At 39.3% G+C, this 22,012-nt stretch overlaps 1 protein-coding gene across 1 annotated transcript in view; it reads right to left on the bottom strand.

The window, feature by feature from the left end:
* The window catches only part of STT3A (STT3 oligosaccharyltransferase complex catalytic subunit A), a 28,744-nt gene extending 23,108 nt beyond the window's left edge, over nt 1-5,636 (bottom strand). Inside the window, exons 1-4 of the mRNA XM_036930077.2 lie at nt 5,482-5,636; nt 3,299-3,425; nt 2,488-2,548; nt 39-160 (exon numbers count right to left, since the gene is read on the bottom strand). Of these exons, the coding sequence (XP_036785972.1) occupies nt 39-160; nt 2,488-2,548; nt 3,299-3,386 (271 nt within the window). The 5' untranslated portion in view covers nt 3,387-3,425; nt 5,482-5,636. The remainder of the gene's footprint in view (nt 1-38; nt 161-2,487; nt 2,549-3,298; nt 3,426-5,481) is intronic.
* Nucleotides 5,637-22,012: the final 16,376 nt, after the last annotated feature.

The following is a 22,012-nucleotide window of genomic DNA, read 5'->3' as shown; positions in this document are numbered from 1 at the left end:
TAACTTACTTCTGTTTAAAAAAAATTCTGTTCCCTCACCTGGATAAATTGTTCCTCCAATGATTCGTCCCAAAGGGTACCAGGCCCGGTCATCAAACCAGTTATGGAATTTATAAAATCCCTCTTCAGCCAGGAATCGAGTAGTCCGATAATTAAAATACCTATAGCAAGAAAGAAAAGACCTCTGTCTCCTTCTCTTCATATACTCAAACAATTGCACCAATACACAGTGAATTTTGCTCCTCGGGTTACATCATTGAGGGACTTACATTACTCCAATAAAAGTTAGTGTGGTACCAAAAATTATGCCAAGTGTGGGAACAATATTATATTACCATAATTCTCATTTCTAGCTCCCTGCTTGTCTCAACTAAAGCACTGCTTCTCTCGTAAGAAAATGCACATGGCACCTACTATTATAATCAAGTGCTCAAGCTGGATACTTTACCAGGCTGGCAGGTCCTAGGCATTAGCACCAGTCAGACAATTTGAGCACCCAAAAGACAGGACACCTGAGATGTGGGCACCAATAAATTTGGCTCTTTTCAAGTGACAGGAACATACAAAAGAACATTTCCATAGCACACGCAAGGACACAAGTACAAATTCAAGTGATGAGCATCTCTAAAGATGTTGGCAGAACACCGTACTTTTTACAGATTAAAAAACAAAAGTTTTTTAATCCACTCCATAACACAAAGCATAATGAGTGTTTATACTTGCAACAAGGTCTACTGATGCTGTCATTTAAAATAGTTCTGAATATAGTAGCATAAATATATAGATTACATAAAAAATATCTGACATGAAAGGCTTAGTTATACATGGCAAGACACAGTTCTTTAGGTCCAAGCTATGTAACCCCTTAAGTTTCTCAATTAAAAAGAAAGAAGAGGCAACATAATGTATTATTTAATGTTAAATATTTATATTGTAATATAAAAAACAATTATATATTATTAAATAGTAAAATACATTGCAATATATAATAGATTTAATATATTTAATTAAATTAATTTAAAGGAACTGTTTAATTTCTAAAGATAATCATGACTAACCATCTTTCCTGCCACCCCTCTAACCCTACTCCTCCTTGGTCAGTCAAGTTTAAGCAGCTGCAATAAGTAGAAGTAGCAGATGGTAGAAATCTCTATCCTTCTGTGTGTCGCTGATTAATATTATTTTGGTAACTGTCAGAGACACAGGGGGTGAGGGTGGCAGGCAGTCGACAAGTGTCAAAATTATGTCCTTTACCTAACAACAGAAGGGGCAGAGTGAGACAGAGGAAGTGTGAGTGAGTGAAAATCGGTGTGGACTAGAGTCACACCCTGGGCCTCAGTTTCCTGTCCTGCAAAACCAAGTGTCGAATCACATCATTTTAATAGTCCCTTCTAGCTTTGTGACTACAGAGCAGATACTCCTGCTTTCCCTGAACATCTCACTTCAATATCTGCTCATGTAAAGGGTCTGAAAAAAAAAAAGCGCTAACAGACTGATCAAGTAACAAAAGGATGTATTGTTTCCCCGTTCGTGAGGAAAAACACAGATTAAACTGCAAGGTCCCAAAGAAAATATCTGTGTGCCTTCAAAGTGCTTTGAAATGTCTACACACAACAAAACAACAAAATTGCAAATATGACTGGTATTAAACTCCTGAATCAATGCTCTCATAAGGTGAATATGCTATTTTTAAGGTATCAGTGATGCTTCAAGAACCTACAATTTTGGCTCTCCAAATTTTTAATTAAGCCTTAATTTAGGCAATTTAACATTGTAACTCCAGGGTCTATAGACAGACAAGCCTAGATTGAAATCTTGGTACCTCTACTTAAAATGCATAATCTTGAATAGCCTCTCCCAGCCTCAGTCTCCTCATTTGTAAATGGACTCTTGTAAGAATTTAGAGATAATCTGTAAAATAGTGCTTGGAACAAAAATAATGTTGAGCAAATCATTTTCACTTACGTCTTGTTTTATATAATGAACAAAATTCCTAACCAAACTCACAGCTTTAAATTTTCCTTAATATCTAATTTCCTTAGACTTAGACCTTTGAACTGGTAGGCCCAATTTCTATCATATAAATTGTTAAACAGAACAACAACAAAAATGTCATAGAGCTCAAGTTCGTAACTTGGGATTTTCTTTTGAGCCTAAAATACAACAGGTCCTTTCTCTCAATCTGCATCACTAACTGTTGACCAAGCTGAGAATCAGAATTCTCTTAACCCACCTAGATCTTAAGTGATAGACAAGAATGCAGCAAGGTTTCCCAATTTTTTATAAGCTGGAGAGACTTACTTGGTTAATTCCAACAGTAATGTTTCAAAAGGGGACAATTATCTCCTTTGGAAAACTTGAAGTTTTTTTCCCCACTAAAGGTATAGAAAGTACATCCCTATCACTGAGAGGTGACAGGAATCTGAACTTGAAACCCAGGAACCTGAATGCTTCCCAAAGCAAATACAGACCACACAAGGGTACTCACGGATCAAACTCATGGATGACACTTTCAAATCTCAGGACAGCAAAAAGACGAGTGGAAAATGCTGCAAAAAGAATTAGGATTTTTGTGGCGATGTGCCACACACACACAAAAAAATAGCAGACAGTAATAGTATAGACAATTGTATTATCCAGCACAGAAGTCACAGGAAATAGAAAATTATCTGAATATTTAACCATCTCTCCCACACAGAAAAAAAAAAAGTTCACCTTTCCCTGACAATGACACCTAACATTTTCCACTTAGGTAGGAATCATCTAACTACTTATTATCAAGGCCTATAATAATGCATTCACCTGTACTGCACTCAGCGTACATGGTCATCTTTTCTGCATGTTGACCTCCATGCCTCACAACTAATGTAACTTTGGAACAAACTAAGAGTTAAAGCAATCAAGGCTGTACTAAGGACTCATGAAGAGCCAGAAAATCTTTAAAAAAAAATCTTAAGTTCTGAAGAGATGTTCAGAAATACTAAGTAGGGAGCTAAACTGAAGACAGCCGTCTTTTGCAGAGTTCAGTACCCAGTGCCTAGTACCTCTTTCAGTCCTATGAGAAAAATTAACACAGCATGCTTCCCTCTCTTTCCCAGATGATCACTAGCCCTGACTTTCACAATCCTTGTGTTTCTTTTATTTTTTGCCTTCACAAAATTATACTGATGGAAAACAGTAAAAAGAACACATTATAATCAGCTGGAAAGAAGAAGGCATTTAAGAAAACCATTCTTGATTTTTTTCCAGATTTTCTCCCTTCCATTCCCAAAGAAAGAGAAGTCTCCATGCACACTCACATAACACAGCAGCCATTGACAGAATGAGGAGCTTCAAAAGTGTGTCCTGTTTCTCATAGGACAACCGCAAAAATCCCAGCTTAGTCATCTTGACATCAATGGGTAGCAACAGATGACACTCAAACAGCTAAAATGGAAAAGTCAAGACAAGAGGATATTGGACACCTTCAATTTACCTAATTCACTTTTATATTTTATGGTGGCAGAGAACCGTAAAGGAGACAGGAGCTAGTGAACACACCAGACAGGGGAAGGATTAATACGAATACCCAAGCCTGTCCTGAATTACAATCAACTGGCAAGGAAGTTGGCACAAGGAAGTTGTCAAGACCAAAAAGGAGTCATTAGACTCTATCACCATAATTCTGTTGCCCACATCTTCACAGCTAATAAGTACATAAGCACAACTGTCAATAGTGTAGTACAACAGGAGTAAAGAAGAAAAACTCAAGAATAGACAAAGGGGGTTGGGGAAGAGATACAAAAAAATAAAGAATGGAAATAGAGAAACAAATATTTAAGTGGAGGAAGAGAGCATTAAAGAAAAGGCCAGAGTGTAAGAAAGCAAGCAGGGAATGAATATTGAGTGTAGAAGTCAAAGTAGCAGAAGAAACAGAAATCACGACTCAATCAAAACAATCTACGGCTAAATTTCAGCTACAACTGACTGGCTACAGGCTTCTTTGGAGTTGCAGGGTCCACTAAGGCGTAACAGATCACTAATTCAGTGATCTCCACTTAAGAGGAGGGAGAGGTAACACACATAGGTCACATAGGCCCTCTCTATCCCATATATCACACTGTAACCACTGCTCAGATCATTACCCACTTCCAATCAGCTGTCTCAAGGCATCACTGTAATTAACACTGCTGATTTAAGCCAATGATTCCAGAGACAGCTCATGGAACCAGATGATAATCTGGAGAGAAATGAAAATTTTTTCCTACTGAGGCAAGAAAAGCTAGTGGGGAGGGGGTGGGGGGGCTGGATTAAAATAAAACGTTGAGGGAAGCAGTCTGTAGACTATTTGGAATGGTATCATTTGATGGACAAGATTTATTAGCATTAATTTGACATAGGAGGTTGGCTGTTTCTTTTAAGACAATGCTGCTTTCTTAAACCATAAGCTGGTCAAGGGCTAAATGATAAAGAATATAACAAAGGATATGCAACATTACTCAAGACAGGAGCGAAAGAAAAAAAGAAACCCACATTCCTATCTTTTTCTCACTACTAATGGAGGAAAACAGGGGAACAAATTAACACCAGACTAGGTGGAAGGTATTAAGAATCATACATTCCTAGTTCCAACTGTAAGAAGTCAATCATCTTTTCAATAATTAACTGTCCCAGAGGAGCAGTTTTACACGTTTTTAATTGTAATCCCAAAGGAAAACCTTATCTTGCAATCAAAAATAAACACCTAGTTCCAAGAAGTCAGTAACCCAGCCACATCCCTCAGGTTTGTATTTGTTCTCTGGAACGCCTGAAATAGAAAAACCTAACACTACTTAGTTGACATGAGCAACACACCTAAAAGAGTAAGCAGATGATATTAGAGTACTGGAACCTCTACCTGAAAACGGAGTAAAGGAGCAAGTAATATGAAGCAAGACCTTAAGGAACTTTGCAGTGTGCTCTGTAGTCATTTTGAAACACCGCTAAGGCAAGGAAGGGCCAATACACTTTTACAACACAGCATCTGTCCTCCTCCTCAACTGTGCCTGCAAGCTGTGGTGTCCTCGTCCCACCCTAGTTCTAGATTCCAGGACGGCCATTTCCCCACACGCTTTTTCACACGCTCACACTCCTTTCCTCCCTCCGACCCCCACCCGCACTTCTGCTCACTCCAGGGGGTCCCACCTCCCTGTCTCCCACCTTCACAAAACTCAACACCTCTGACATCACCCACCGCGGAACACCCCACCACCTCAGCATCCTGAGCGCCTACCCTTCCAGGATACAATCTTTCCCTAAGCGCGCGCCCCATCCCAGACCTTCACACCGTTCCACTCCAGGATGTCCCACACTACACCCCACGCCCCCTCCTCTGCAAGGCCTAGACACTGCTACACCCCCACCCTGGCCTTTAGAACCCGACCCACTGCGCTTCGTTCAGCTCCCCCAATGCCTGGCCTGCACCTGCCGCTAACACGTAAGTGACATCCCACAGCCTCCTCACCTGGCCGGCGTTCCTCAAGAATCCGCTCGGCTCCCTGTGCCATCCGTTCAGCGGCGCACCCAACCCTGGCAATGGCCGGGTCCGCTCTCCGACCGCTCCCCATTGGCTGGCTCAGGGCCAACAAGATACCTCGGGAGAGCGATAGTATCGCGGAACTGTCTGTCAGACCCAGAGGCGTGGACAAAGCCGCACTCTCACTTTTTAACTGGGCAGTGAAAATATCACTTAGCGGTCGGAAGGAGGGGCTTCGTGCCCCAGCCGAGCTGTGATAGGTCTACTCGTTAGGGCGAGAGCGCGGAAAGAACGTGCTCTGAACAGTTTGGTTGAGGGCCGAGGAGTGACGTGTCCGTCCGCCGAACGCGAAGGAGTTAGAGGCGGAGGTGTGGCGCGTTACTCAGTCATGTGACCAGAAGAGGAAACTACGTAAGTAGGCCGAAAGTACAAATCCGAAAGAGCCGGGCTGTTGAGTTCTCGTCTCTTCCTGAGGGTTTTTGTTTTTTTTTTTTAGGTAGAAATTGACTACCTAATAAAACGTTAAAGGAGAGGAGGGAAGAATTTCGACCTGTTCTCAATGAGAGCTCAAACATTTCCCGGACCCGACCGTTACATTATGCCCAGGATTTGTGTGACAACTCACTCAAGAGCCGTTTTTGACAATGCTCCCGTAAACTGCGATGGGAAGGAGCCCGGACAGATTTCACGAGGCACGTGCCTTTCTTAAGCCCCTGACTTCGTGAACGACTATGCCTCGGGCTAAAGGGGTCGTCGGGGTTAAGGTGGAAGGAGTCGGCCACTGCAGCAGAGAGCCCCCAGCAGCGGCAGACAGGCTTCTTCCGGGGAACCGGCAAGCAGCTTACCATGCTTGGTCAGCTCTCCCTTTTGAGATACGTGCCTGCAAAAGCTACCCTAACTTGCCTCCGTTCTCCTCAAAAGTTACTGAGGACAGGGAAGGGGGCAAAGTTTCAGCAGCCAATTCCATCGCTTCTCGGACACGCATTATCACTCCCTATACACATCAGTAAGCAAAGGCTCCACCAGAGAAAGACGGGAGCATGCGACAACTATTCACGGTTAGTGCTAATGCAACTCACTTATCTTCCCATTTACTCCACTGTGAATGCAGTAGACCAACCTTAGTGAATAAATCAGTTATTTAAATCAGTTATTCAAAATCGTGTTTTCACAAGTCACATGAGCAGGCTCACCCCAGAACAATATGATGGAACAGATCTTTTTTTTTATCGCTCAGTATAATCTTATTAACAGAAGGAAACTGAAGCTGAACATAAAAGAAATTGCTGCACTTCAAAGCTTCTTCAAGACAAAATTCTTTTTCTTAAAAAGAAAGGAATTACTGGTTGTCATCTGATTATTAGTACTTAACATTTTTTAGTAGAAGCCGTTTCAAAGTCCCTAATTCTCAGTGACCAACATCTTAAAGTACAGCAACCTGATACATGATGGCCCAAAGTTGACCATTAAAAAAGGCTTTTATCATTAGCATGAGAACTTTCTACAAAGTTTTAAAAATTGCTTCCATTTTATATATTTTGAGGTATTGCATGGGAATTCTAAATTGATCCATCATGATGTAAAATTCACTTTATTCAAATGTTCAGAGTACAAGGCATGTATAACCTTCCTCTTAGAAATCAAATTTTTGTGCATTTAGATTAAATCAAAATGCAAATCTTGTGCTTAAGTTTCCTTAAATGTGCTACTTAAGGATAGTTTTGCATTATTCTATGCTGACTTTAATATGAAAGTAAGTCATTTAAAGTTCAGTCTACAAGGACATTTGGTAAGATGTAGGTCCTGAACAAATTATTCCCAGTAGTCCTTCCTAACCTTTCATGCAAATACTAATGAGGGAGGGGAGCCACTGGTTGTGAGGTGCTGTTATGAGCCCGGTTACTGAAGACACTTTAAAGACTGCCTGCTGATGATGGGAGCTCTGGCTTTGGGTCTTTTGTTTTATGGCTTTTCCTTATAGCCTAAAAACTATTTTGTTAGAAAAAAGGCAAGATAGTTAAGAGGTCAGGGAAGTAATATGGTACATCAGTAATCACACTGCTCCTATCAGTGGACATTTACATGGGCATTTTGGCCAGTAATACAATTTGCCAGGTCTTAAGTTGAAAGGATTTCTGTAAGGACAATAAATTTTGGGTATAATGTGGCTAATACACAGCTTAAGGTACAGTTGGCTTGGGGAGTTAATTCTGACTTAAGGTCCAAATCTGCAGTCACTTTGACCAAAAAGCCTTAATATAAATTTATGGCTTGTTAAAAAAAATAAAAGTAAATAGAAACTGTTAAAACCCTACATTGCACATTTATATTGTAGCTTTTAAAAGTTTTGAAACTAGGGTGGGGCGGAAGATGGCGGCGTGAGTAGAGCAGCGGAAATCTCCTCCCAAAACAACATATATCTATGAAAATATAACAAAGACAACCCTTCCTAGAATAAAGACCAGAGGACACAGGACAATATCCAGACCACATCCGCACCTGAGAGAACCCAGCGCCTCGCGAAGGGGGTAAGATACAAGCCCCGGCCCCGCGGGAGCCGAGCGCCCCTCCCCCCAGCTCCCGGCGGGAGAAGAGCAGGCAGAGCGGGAGGGAGACGGAGCCCAGGGCTGCCGAACACCCAGCCCCAGCCATCCGGGCCAGAGTGTAGGGCCCTCGATACTGGGAAAACAGGGCAGCAAGAACAGTGAGCAGGCACTGGAGGCTGGGCGACAGAGGACATAAGAAAAGCGCGCGACCATTTTTTTTTTTTTGCTTTTTTGCTGCTTTGTTTTGGCGAGCGCTGTTTGGAAGTCTTAAAGGGACAGGGACCCCAATATTAGGGAAACAGGGCAGAAAGACCGGTGAGCAGAGGCCTGAGGCTGGCACCGGAGAATAAAGAAAAACGAACGACCACCTTTTTTTTTTTTAAAATAAAAATTTTTTTTTTCTTGTTTTTTTTTCTGTGGTCGTTGTTTTGTTTTGGCGGATGCTTTTTGGAAGTCTTAAAGGGGCAGGGCAGGCCACTTAATCCAGAGGTAGGGAATCCGGGACCTCTGGGCACCCTAACCCCTAGGCTGCAGGGAGCAGGGAGGCCCCTTACAGAGATAAATAGCCTCCCAGCAGCTCCTGCTCCAACGCGACTCCACCATTTTGGAGTAGCTGCCCGAGCCAGGCCACGCCCACAGCAACAGCGGAGATTAACTCCATAGCAGCCGGGCAGGAAGCAGAAACCCTGTCTGCGCGCAGCTGCGCAGCACAAGCCACTAGAGGCCGCTGTTCTCCCAGGAGAGGAGGGCCACAAACCAACAAGAAGGGAAGTCCTTCCAGCCGTCACTCGTCCCAGTTCTGCAGACTATTCCTATCACCATGAAAAGGCAAAGCTACAGGCAGACAAAGATCACAGAGACAACACCAGAGAAGGAGACAGACCTAACCAGTCTTCCTGACAAAGAATTCAAAATAAGAATCATAAACATGCTGACAGAGATGCAGAGAAATACGCAAGAAAAATGGGATGAAGTCCGGAAAGAGATCACAGATGCCAGAAAGGAGATCGCAGAAATGAAACAAACTCTGGAAGGGTTTATAAGCAGAATGGATAGAATGCAAGAGGCCATTGATGGAATTGAAATCAGAGAACAGGAACGCATGGAAGCTGACATAGAGAGAGACAAAAGGATCTCCAGGAATGAAACAATATTAAGAGAACTGTGTGACCAATCTAAAAGGAGCAATATCCGTATTATAGGGGTCCCAGAAGAAGAAGAGAGAGGCAAAGAGATGGAAAGTATCTTAGAAGAAATAATTGCTGAAAACTTCCCCACACTGGGGGAGGAAGTAATCAAACAGACCACGGAAATACACAGAACCCCCAACAGAAAGGATCCAAGAAGGGCAACACCAAGACACATAATAATTAAAATGGCAAAGATCAAGGACAAGGAAAGAGTGTTAAAGGCAGCTAGAGAGAAAAAGGTCACCTATAAAGGGAAACCCATCAGGCTAACGTCAGATTTCTCAACAGAAACCCTACAGGCCAGAAGAGAATGGCATGATATATTTAATACAATGAAACAGAAGGGCCTTGAACCAAGGATACTGTATCCAGCACGACTATCATTCAAATATGACGGTGGGATTAAACAATTCCCAGACAAACAAAAGCTGAGGGAATTTGCTTTCCACAAACCACCTCTACAGAACATCTTACAGGGACTGCTCTAGATGGGAGCACTCCTAGAAAGAGTACAGCACAAAACACCCAACATATGAAGAATCGAGGAGGAGGAACAAGAAGGGAGAGAAGAAAAGAATCTCCAGACAGTGTATATAACAGCTCAATAAGCGAGCTAAGTTAGGCAGTAAGATACTAAAGAGGCTAACCTTGAACCTTTGGTAACCACGAATTTAAAGCCTGCAATGGCAATAAGTACATATCTTTCAATAGTCACCCTAAATGTTAATGGGTTGAATGCACCAATCAAAAGACACAGAGTAACAGAATGGATAAAAAAGCAAGACCCATCTATATGCTGCTTACAAGAAACTCACCTCAAACCCAAAGACATGTACAGACTGAAAGTCAAGGGATGGAAAAACATATTTCAGGCAAACAACAGTGAGAAGAAAGCAGGGGTTGCAGTACTAATATCAGACAAAATAGACTTCAAAACAAAGAAAGTAACAAGAGATAAAGAAGGACACTACATAATGATAAAGGGCTCAGTCAAACAAGAGGATATAACCATTCTAAATATATATGCACCCAACACAGGAGCACCAGCATATGTGAAACAAATACTAACAGAACTAAAGGGGGATATAGACTGCAATGCATTCATTCTAGGAGACTTCAACACACCACTCACCCCAAAGGATAGATCCACTGGGCAGAAAATAAGTAAGGACACGGAAGCACTGAACAACACAGTAGAGCAGATGGACCTAATAGACATCTATAGAACTCTACATCCAAAAGCAGCGGGATATACATTCTTCTCAAGTGCACATGGAACATTCTCCAGAATAGACCACATACTAGGCCACAAAAAGAGCCTCAGAAAATTCCAAAAGATTGAAATCCTACCAACCAACTTTTCAGACCACAAAGGCATAAAACTAGAAATAAACTGTACAAAGAAAGCAAAGAGGCTCACGAACACATGGAGGCTTAACAACACGCTCCTAAATAATCAATGGATCAATGACCAAATCAAAATGGAGATCCAGCAATATATGGAAACAAATGACAACAACAACACTAAGCCCCAACTTCTGTGGGACGCAGCAAAAGCAGTCTTAAGAGGAAAGTATATAGCAATCCAAGCATATTTAAAAAAGGAAGAGCAATCCCAAATGAATGGTCTAATGTCACAATTATCGAAATTGGAAAAAGAAGAACAGATGAGGCCTAACGTCAGCAGAAGGAGGGACATAATAAAGATCAGAGAAGAAATAAATAAAATTGAGAAGAATAAAACAATTGCAAAAATCAATGAAACCAAGAGCTGGTTCTTCGAGAAAATAAACAAAATAGATAAGCCTCTAGCCAGACTTATTAAGAAGAAAAGAGAGTCAACACAAATCAACAGTATCAGAAACGAGAAAGGAAAAATCACGACGGACCCCACGGAAATGCAAAGAATTATTGGAGAATACTATGAAAACCTATATGCTAACAAGCTGGGAAACCTAGGAGAAATGGACAACTTCCTAGAAAAATATAACCTTCCAAGATTGACCCAGGAAGAAACAGAAAATCTAAACAGACCAATTACCAGCAATGAAATTGAAGAGGTAATCAAAAAACTACCAAAGAACAAAACCCCCGGGCCAGATGGATTTACCTCGGAATTTTATCAGACATACAGGGAAGACATAATACCCATTCTCCTTAAAGTCTTCCAAAAAATAGAGGAGGAGGGGATACTCCCAAACTCATTCTATGAAGCTAACATCACCCTAATACCAAAACCAGGCAAAGACCCCACCAAAAAAGAAAACTACAGACCAATATCCCTGATGAACGTAGATGCAAAAATACTCAACAAAATATTAGCAAACCGAATTCAAAAATACATCAAAAGGATCATACACCATGACCAAGTGGGATTCATTCCAGGGATGCAAGGATGGTACAACATTCGAAAGTCCATCAACATCATCCACCACATCAACAAAAAGAAAGACAAAAACCACATGATCATCTCAATAGATGCTGAAAAAGCATTTGACAAAGTTCAACATCCATTCATGTTAAAAACTCTCAGCAAAATGGGAATAGAGGGCAAGTACCTCAACATAATAAAGGCCATCTATGATAAACCCACAGCCAACATTATATTGAACAGCGAGAAGCTGAAAGCATTTCCTCTGAGATCGGGAACTAGACAGGGATGCCCACTCTCTCCACTGTTATTTAACATAGTACTGGAGGCCCTAGCCACGGCAATCAGACAAAATAAAGAAATACAAGGAATCCAGATTGGTAAAGAAGAAGTTAAACTCTCACTATTTGCAGATGACATGATACTGTACATAAAAAACCCTAAAGACTCCACCCCAAAACTACTAGAACTGATATCGGAATACAGCAAAGTTGCAGGATACAAAATCAACACACAGAAATCTGTGGCTTTCCTATATACTAACAATGAACCAACAGAGAGAGAAATCAGGAAAACAACTCCATTCACAATTGCATCAAAAAAAATAAAATACCTAGGAATAAACCTAACCAAAGAAGTGAAAGACTTATACTCTGAAAACTACAAGTCACTCTTAAGAGAAATTAAAGGGGACACTAACAGATGGAAACTCATCCCATGCTCGTGGCTAGGAAGAATTAATATCGTTAAAATGGCCATCCTGCCCAAAGCAATATACAGATTTGATGCAATCCCTATGAAACTACCAGCAACATTCTTCAATGAACTGGAACAAATAATTCAAAAATTCATATGGAAACACCAAAGACCCCGAATAGCCAAAGCAATCCTGAGAAAGAAGAATAAAGTAGGGGGGATCTCACTCCCCAACTTCAAGCTCTACTATAAAGCCATAGTAATCAAGACAATTTGGTACTGGCACAAGAGCAGAGCCACAGACCAATGGAACAGACTAGAGAATCCAGACATTAACCCAGACATATATGGTCAATTAATATTTGATAAAGGAGCCATGGACATACAATGGCGAAATGACAGTCTCTTCAACAGGTGGTGCTGGCAAAACTGGACAGCTACATGTAGGAGAATGAAACTGGACCATTGTCTAACCCCATATACAAAAGTAAACTCAAAATGGATCAAAGACCTGAATGTAAGCCATGAAACCATTAAACTCCTGGAAGAAAACATAGGCGAAAACCTCTTAGACATAAACATGAGTGACCTCTTCTTGAACATATCTCCCCGGGCAAGGAAAACAACAGCAAAAATGAGTAAGTGGGACTATATTAAGCTGAAAAGCTTCTGTACAGCAAAAGACACCATCAATAGAACAAGAAGGATCCCTACAGTATGGGAGAATATATTTGAAAATGACACATCCGATAAAGGCTTGACGTCCAGAATATATAAGGAGCTCTCATGCCTCAACAAACAAAAAACAAATAACCCAATTAAAAAATGGGCAGAGGAACTGAACAGACAGTTCTCCAAAAAAGAAATACAGATGGCCAACAGACACATGAAAAGATGCTCCACATCGCTAATTATCAGAGAAATGCAAATTAAAACTACAATGAGGTATCACCTCACACCAGTAAGGATGGCTGCCATCCAAAAGACAAACAACAACAAATGTTGGCGAGGCTGTGGAGAAAGGGGAACCCTCCTACACTGCTGGTGGGAATGTAAGTTAGTTCAACCATTGTGGAAAGCAGTATGGAGGTACATCAAAATGCTCAAAACAGACTTACCATTTGACCCAGGAATTCCACTCCTAGGAATTTACCCTAAGAATGCAGCAATCAAGTTTGAGAAAGACAGATGCACCCCTATGTTTATTGCAGCACTATTTACAATAGCCAAGAATTGGAAGCAACCTAAATGTCCATCAATAGATGAATGGATAAAGAAGATGTGGTACATATACACAATGGAATACTACTCAGCTATAAGAAAAGGGCAAATCCAATCATTTGCAGCAACATGGATGGAGCTGGAGGGTATTATGCTCAGTGAAACAAGCCAAGCGGAGAAAGAGAAATACCAAATGATTTCACTTATCTGTGGAATATAAGAACAAAGGAAAAACTGAAGGAACAAAACAGCAGCAGAATCACAGAACTCAAGAATGGACTAACAGGTACCAAAGGGAAAGGGACTGGGGAGGATGGGTGGGTAGGGAGGGATAAGGGGGGGAGAAGTAGGGGGTTATTAAGATTAACATGCATGGGGGGGTAGGAGAAAAGGGAGGGCTGTACAACACAGAGAAGGCAAGTAGTGATTCTACAACTTTTTGCTATGCTGATGGACAGTGACTGTAAAGGGGTTTATAGGGGAGACCTGGTATAGGGGAGAGCCTAGTAAACATAATATTCGTCATGTAAGTGTAGATTAGTGATAGCAAAAAAAAAAAAAAAAAAAAAAAAAAAGGGCAGTTCCTGTATGGTAACCTCCAACGAGTTCTACACAAGGGTATAAAGGGCATATAAAAGTGTAGGCAAAGGGTCTTTCTGTGTTTATACAGAGGATCAAAGCCTAATTGGGCTGCCCCGAAAATGAACTAAGATACGATATGAAAAAGAACTTCCAACATCTGCACCCTCTGGAAGACTCATGCCAGAAGATGATCATCAAAAAACCCCAACAAAGATCCACGCACTGCTACAGCTGTAGATGCACTCATCCCACCAGTTCCTGGACCTGCCATGGGAATGAGGAAGGAGATATCTAAGCTGGCCTGTGCATACAGTAAAACAACAAAATTGGACTGGATCTATACTGTTGGAACTCAACCAAGAATTTGGAGAAGTGCAAATTGTAGCGCTCCAAAGTCTTACAACTACAAACTATTTATTGTTAAAAGAACATATGGCATGTGAACAGTCCCCAGGAATGGGTTGTTTTAATTTGTCTGATTTCTCTGACTGTTCAAGTTCATTTGGACAATATCCACCATATCATAGATAAGTTTTCACAAATGCCTAAGGTGCCTAACTGGTTTTCTTGGTTTCACTGCAGATGGCTGGTAATTACAGATATGCTTTGGTTATGTAACTATACTCCTATTATGTTAATGTGTGTGTGCAATTTAAGTAGTAGCTTAAAACCTATACATGCTGAAGTTACTCTACAAGAAGATATATCAAAGAAATAATCAATCTTCCCATGTTTTCTTCCGCCTGCTACTTCTATAGCTTTTCTTCTTCCTTCCTAATTACAACCCTTAAATAGAATTCGTGCCTCATATCAAATTTACCGAGTATCATAATTCTTCCAAGTGGTAAAGATACCTCAAGACAAATGCTGGGCATAGAAGCCACAGGGCATAAATATGCAAAGAAGTAAAAAGCTAACCTTTTCAAACAATAAGGCTTCTCTCTCACTTACCAACTTCACATTTCCCTGTATGGCCCCGGAAGATGACTGGTTAGCCAGAGACGGGTAAGATTCCTCAAGGGAGGAACAACCTAAGACAGGCACAGTCGCAGGGGGGCCATCAGGTGAGAAGTTGGGGATCAACAGAGGTGAGGCTTAGAACCTCACCCCCCCGTTCTGAGAGAAATCTTCTGCATACGTGGATGTTTTATTGCCCTGGTCTAGCTTGGATTAACACATAGTCTACAGGCACACACCTGATCATCTACATTTGCTCTCTTACAACACTAAACTATGTTTTCTACCTTTATCTTGTATCTACCTACCACTTCAGCATTTTATTAAAAATAATAATAATAAAGAGAGAAATGTGGTATCCACATATAAATCAAGTATAAAAACCAAATGAGTATTCATATTTGAACTGACTGTTTATAGTTCATAATGCATGAGCAAAACCGAAAGTTTCTGTGATGACTGCCCTTGTACTGTTCACTATGTAACTTATTCATTATGTAAGAATTTGTTCTACATGTAAAAACTTGTTTGTTATGCCTCAGAAGATTGGAGACTGACAAAAATTAGGCTTGGGGTGGAATAATGATTGTGCATTGAGCATTGACTCCCCTATACAGAATTTTATTGTCGTTAACAACCATTTGATCAATAAATATGAGAGATGCCCTCACAAAAAAAATAAATAAATAAATAAATAAATAAATAAATAAAAAAAAGGACAGACTTCCAATGGTAAAATAAATTAGTAACCGGGATGTAATGTATAGCATAAGGAATATAGTCAAGATATTATAACAGCCTGGTAGGGTGATAGCTGGAACCTAGAATTATGTATATAAATGTTCTACCACTGTGTTGTACACTTGAAACTCATGTAATGTAATACTGTGTGTCAACTACCCTTCAATAAAAAATAATTATTAAAAAAAAAAAAAAAAAAAAAAAGTTTTGAAACTACTGTAATTTCTAAAACTACAGGTCCTGTTAGCCAGTTTTGTCATGCATCTTCAGTTAAATATGGCACTGAAAGCAGTCAAAAACTTTGATTTATGACTATAGGTGCTCCCTAGAGGTCACTGTTGATATTTGGTGATAATTTAAGGAAATACCAGGACTATAGTTGGTTATTAATGCTTTCAAGAATAATTTAATGATTTGGTTATCAGTTCACTGTGGGTTACTTCTGACCTGTCTTAAGCAGAAAGGTGAAAACATAAATTAGCCAGAGAAATTTTAGTTTTATGAGATATAATTACCTTTTATCTACTGTCTACATACTTTTACAGTGCCTTACAAAGATCATGTGATCAGTAGATCACATCACCATTTAGACTCACCCATATCTGAAAGGGGAGTCCTGGTTGCTTTTTAGTGTAGAGTCCTGGTTCATAGTAAGTACAGTGCTTCTTTATCAGGAATGGTGTTGGGCATAGAAACTTTTCAAAATACGCACAGCCTGATTTCAGGCCCATCAACTCAGTTCTCCAGGGAGGATTAGCCTGGTGTTATTTGGAATTCTCCCAGATGATCAAACATCCCTGATTATATAAGAAGTACTGGTTTTGCACTTTGTCTTAATTTGCTTTAATTTTCAGAATCCCGAACATGATTTAGTTGTCAGATCTAGTTGGTGATGTCTTCCAGTTGTATATTTTTGTATTAGACTGTTGCCTTCTGGTTTTCCATTTTTTTTGAGAACATGAAATATTTTTATAATTAAAGTAGCTGAAGAAAAAAAATTAAAATTAGATTCCTTTAAAGTTTAAAAAAGGAGGCAGCTTCAAGAACATTAAGATGTTGAGATTCTCATTATTTTTTAAAAATTATTGAAAGTATTTCTTAAGGGGAGTATGTTTAACTTTACAGATGACAAAATTAAGTCAACTTCTTTCAGAATTCAAAATCTACTACCAAAGAACAAAGTTTAAAATTCTAAGCCTATTTTTAGGATGATTCTTTAATACCAGTTGATACGGAAGGGCTTATCTATAAGTAAAATCAAAGTCAGGATGGCAAAGTCATAGGAAAAAAAATATTATAGTTATTACAAACACAGAGATTATGCATGAATTCAGTGTATCAATTAAGCCTTCTCCCTCCTTATTGGACCCAAAGTGTTGACTAGGTTGTTTCAGAAAAACTGTTTTGCTCTTCCATAAGTTGCGACCATACTGCTATTTTAGCTTGCTTTGTAAGAGGAGTCATTCCTGTGGAGCTTTTGGTCTTCCCTGAATGTCCACTTACCTCTTTTATGTCATTGCTCAAAAGAACATGTTTTCATCTCCTCTGGACCACACTAGTGTTTCAGTGTCCATTTTCTTGGAGATGTTCTCCCCAGTACTCACCTTTCCAAGGTGAACAGCTTTATTACCAGGATCCTTTTCAATGCACTTCTGATTCCATTGTTTCAGATTATCTGAGTGTTTTAACTAATCATCTATTTCTTTGATTTTTAACATTGATAGATTTTTCAGGTAACTTCTTCAGAAAAACTGAATAGAAAGTAAACAATGCCTTTCTTTACCTTGTCCTTGATAGCATAGCTTTTTCCAATTTAAGAGACAAAATTGGGACTCACGTATCCCATAACACACATCAAAGTACACTTTTTTTATTAAGATATCATTGATATACAATCTTATGGAGACTTCACATAAGCAACTTTTGGTCCCTATATTCACCCATATTATCAAGTCCCCTCCCACAAACCACCATAGTCACTGTCCATCAGCATAGCAAGATGCCATACAGTCACTACTTTTCTGTTACACTGTCTTCCCCATGAACCCACAGACACACACACACCATGTATGCCAATCATAATGCTCCTCAGTCCTCTTCTCCCTCCCTTCCCACCCTCTCCCACCCCTCCCCTCTGGTAACCACTAGTCCCTTCTTGGAGTCTGTGAGTCAGCTGCTGTTTTGTTCCTTCAGTTTTGCTTTGTAGTTACACTCCACAAATGAGTGAAATCATTTGTTACTTGTCTTTCTCCACCTGGCTTATTTCACTGAGCATAATAGCCTTCAGCTCCATCCATGTTGTTGCAAATGGTACAATTTTTCTTCTTTTGGCTGAAAAATATTCCACTGTGTATATGTACCAACTCTTCTTTATGCATTCATTTATTGATAGACACTTAGGTTGCTTCCATGTCTTGGCTATTGTAAATAGTGCTATGATAAACATAGGGGTGCATATGTCTTTTTGAATTTGGGATCTTGTTTTCTTTGGGTAAATTCCTAGGAGTGGAATTCCTGGGTCAAATGGTATTTCTATTTTTAGTTTTTTCAGGAACCTTCATATTGCTTTCCACAATGGTTGAACTAATTTACATTCCCACCAGCAGTGTAGGAGGGTTCCCCTTTCTCTGCATCCTCGCCAGCATTTGTTGTTCTTAGTCTTTTGGTTGTTGGCCATCCTAACTGGTGTGAGGTGATATCTCATTGTGGTTTTAATTTGCATTTCCCTGATAACTAGCAATATGGAGCATCTTTTCATGTGCCTGCTAGCCATCTGAATTTTTTCTTTGGAGAATTGTCTGTTCATATCCTCTGCCCATTTTTTAAATTGGGTTATTTGCCTTTTCTGTGTTGAGGCATGAGTTCTTTATATTAATTTTGGATGTTAACCCCTTGTCGGATGTTATTTACGAATATACTCTCCCATCCCGTAGGATGCCTTTCTGTTCTGCTGATGGTGTCCTTTGCTGTACAGCAGCTTTTTAGTTTGATGTAGTACCATTTGTTCATTTTTGCTTTTGTTTCCCTTGCCTGAGGAGAGGTGTTCAGAAAAAAGTTGCTCATATTTATATTCAAAAGATTTTTGCCTATGTTTTCTTCTAAGAGTTTTAATGGTTTCATGACTTAGATTCAGGTATTTGATCCATTTCAAGTTTACTTTTGTGTATGGAGTTAGACAGTAATTCAGTTTCATTATCCTACATGTAGCTGTCCAGTTTTGTCAACACCAGTTGTTGAAGAGGCTGTCATTTCCACATTGTATGTCCATGGCTCCTTTATCATATATCAATTGACCATATATGCTTGGGTTTATATCTGGACTCTCTATTCTATTCCATTGATCTATGGGTCTGTTCTTATTGCCAGTACCAAATTGTCTTGATTACTGTAACATTGTAGTAGATCTTGAAGTCAGGGAGCATATCACCCCAGCTTTATCTTCCTTCTCAGGATTGCTTTGGCTATTTAGCATCTTTCGTGGTTTCATATGAATTTTAGAACTATTTGTTCTAGTTCGTTGAAGAATGCTGTTGGTATTTTGATAGGGATTGCATTGAATCTGTAGATTGCTTTAGGCAGGATGGCCATTTTGACAATACTAATTCTTCCTATCCAAGGGCATGGGACATATTTCCATTTGTTGATGTCTTCTTTAATTTGTCACATGAGTGTCTTTTAGTTTTAAGAGTATAGGTCTTTCACGTCCTTGGTTAGGTTTATTCCCAGGTATTTTATTCTTTTTGATGCAATTTTAAATGGAATTGTTTTCCTGATTTCTCTTTCTGCTAGTTCATTATTAATATATAGGAATGCAACAGATTTCTGTGTATTCATTTTGTGTCCTACAACTTTGCTGAATTCAGTTATTAGTTCTCATAGTTTGGGATGGATTCTTTAGGGTTTTTATGTACAATATCATGTCATCTGCAAACAGTGGCAGTTTAACTTCTTCCTTACCAATCTGGATGCCTTTTATTTCTTTGTGTTGTCTGATTGCCACGGCTAGGACCTTCAGTACTATGTTGAATAAAAGTGGGGAGAGTGGGCATCCTTGTCTTGTTCCCAATCTTAAAAGAAAAGCTTTCAGATTTCACTGTTAAGTATGATGTTAGCTGTGGGTTTGTCACAAGTGGCCTTTATTGTTGAGGTACTTGCTTTCTATACTCATTTTGTTGAGTTTTTATCATGAATGGGTGTTAAATTTTGGCAAATGCTTTTTTGGCATCTATTGAGATGATCATGTGTTTTTTGTCCTTATTTTTGTGGATGTGGTGTATGATGTTGATTGATTTTTTAATAATGTACCGTCCTTGCATCCCTGGAATAAATCCTACTTGATCTTTGTGATGTATTTTTTAATTCACTTTACTAGTATTTTGTTGAGTATTTTTGCATCTATATTCATCAGGGATATTGGCCTGTAATTTTTTGTGTGTGTGTGATGTTTTTGTCTGGCTTTGGTATTAGTGATGCTGGCCTCATAGAATGAGTTTGGAAGTATTCCCTCCTCTTCTACTTTTTGGAAAACTTTAAGGAGGATGGGTATTAGGTCTTAAACGTTTGATGAAATTCAGCAGTGAAATCATCTGGTACAGGGGTTTTGTTCTTAGGCATTTTTTTTATTACCAATTCAATTTCATTGCTGGTAATTGGTCTGTTCAGATTATGTTTCTTCCTGGGTCAGTCCTGGAAGATTGTGTTTTTTTCTAGAAAGTTGTCCATTTCTTCTAGGTTATCCCATTTGTTAGCATATAATTTTTCTCTAAATATTTTATGTATTTCTGTGGTGTCCTTAGTGATGTTTCTTTTCTCATTTTTGATATTAAGTGTGTAGACTCTTTCCCTCCTTCTACTGACTTTGGGCCTCAATTGTTCTTCTTTTTCTAGTTTTATTGTGAGTTTAGACTGTTCATTTGGGATTGTTCTTTCTTGAGGTACGCCTGTATTGCAATATACTTCCTTCTTAGCACAGCTTTCACTGCATCCCAGATCTTGTGGTATTGTTTTCATTTGTCTCCATTTATTGCTTGATCTGTTTTTATTTGGTCATTGATCCATTGATTATTTAGGAGATGTAGTTATGCCTCCATGTGTTTATGGGTTTTATTGGTTTCTTTGCATAATTTATTTCTAGTTTCATACCTTTGTGGTCAAAGCACACTTTTAAGGCAATTTTACCTTGCTATCCTGAGTTGTTCTTGGGAAGTCTAATGCCAATATGAGTCATGGTCCCTTGTACGTAACCTGTTTGTCTGATAAATTATTTTTCCTTAGCAATTTCACCTGTTTTCCTTTAAATTTTCCTGCTTTACACTCGGCAAGCCCTTTCCATCTGAAAACTTGAATGTTCATCATACATTCAGAAAATATTTTTTCCATGTTTGTTGTTTTTCTGAAGTTGCTATTAGACAAATGCTGGATCTCCTGAAAACCGTTTTCATGTCTTTATCTTCTTGCTATATCTTCTGGGAAATTTCCCAATTTTATCATGCAGTTCTCTAATTTAGCTTCCTCAGTGTCACTTTTATAAGCTATCTCATTTTATTTCCATGACTGCTTTAATTTCCAAGAACTTTCCTACTCTGTACCTTTTTCACAACAATCTGCTTTTACTTTATGGATGCAAAAGCTTCCTAATGTCTATGAGAATAGTTTATTAGAATTTTTAAAGTTGTTGTTTCTAGAATTACTTAAATTGCCTTCAGGGCCAGGTGGTCTGTCTTGGAAAAGCTCCTAATCCCTGGTTAAGAACTTAACTAAATGATAAAATGGTAATTTTTACCACAGGTCTGAAATCACTACAAAACACTCAAACTTGAAATTAGAGACTGAGTACAAGAACCAGAGGCTAAATAAATGGTCTGATCTTCTATTCAAAGATTCTCTGAAATCCAATGTTTTACCCAGCTTTGAGACCTATGGAAAACAGCAGCTATTTGAAGAGTTTTTCACTTCTTCCCTTTTTATTTAAAAGCTTTTGATTTTTAAAAAAGTATATTTGAAAGTGCACTATTCTTATGTAGTTTGATGAACTGAACCCATAACTTTTAAAAAATGTTCTATCACTCCTCAGTCTCTTTCCCTGAACTGTTAGGTCCAAGAGGGAAGTAATATCTTTCTGGTTTACCCTTGAATACCCAGTGCCTGACAGAAAAGGCACTCAAATGCTTGTTATATGATTAAGTCACTTGATCCTTTACTGATCCTCTGGACTC

Source organism: Manis pentadactyla, chromosome 13 (genome assembly GCF_030020395.1).
Source record: "Manis pentadactyla isolate mManPen7 chromosome 13, mManPen7.hap1, whole genome shotgun sequence".
Taxonomy (NCBI): domain Eukaryota; kingdom Metazoa; phylum Chordata; class Mammalia; order Pholidota; family Manidae; genus Manis; species Manis pentadactyla.
This window is presented reverse-complemented; position numbering and strand designations above follow the sequence as displayed.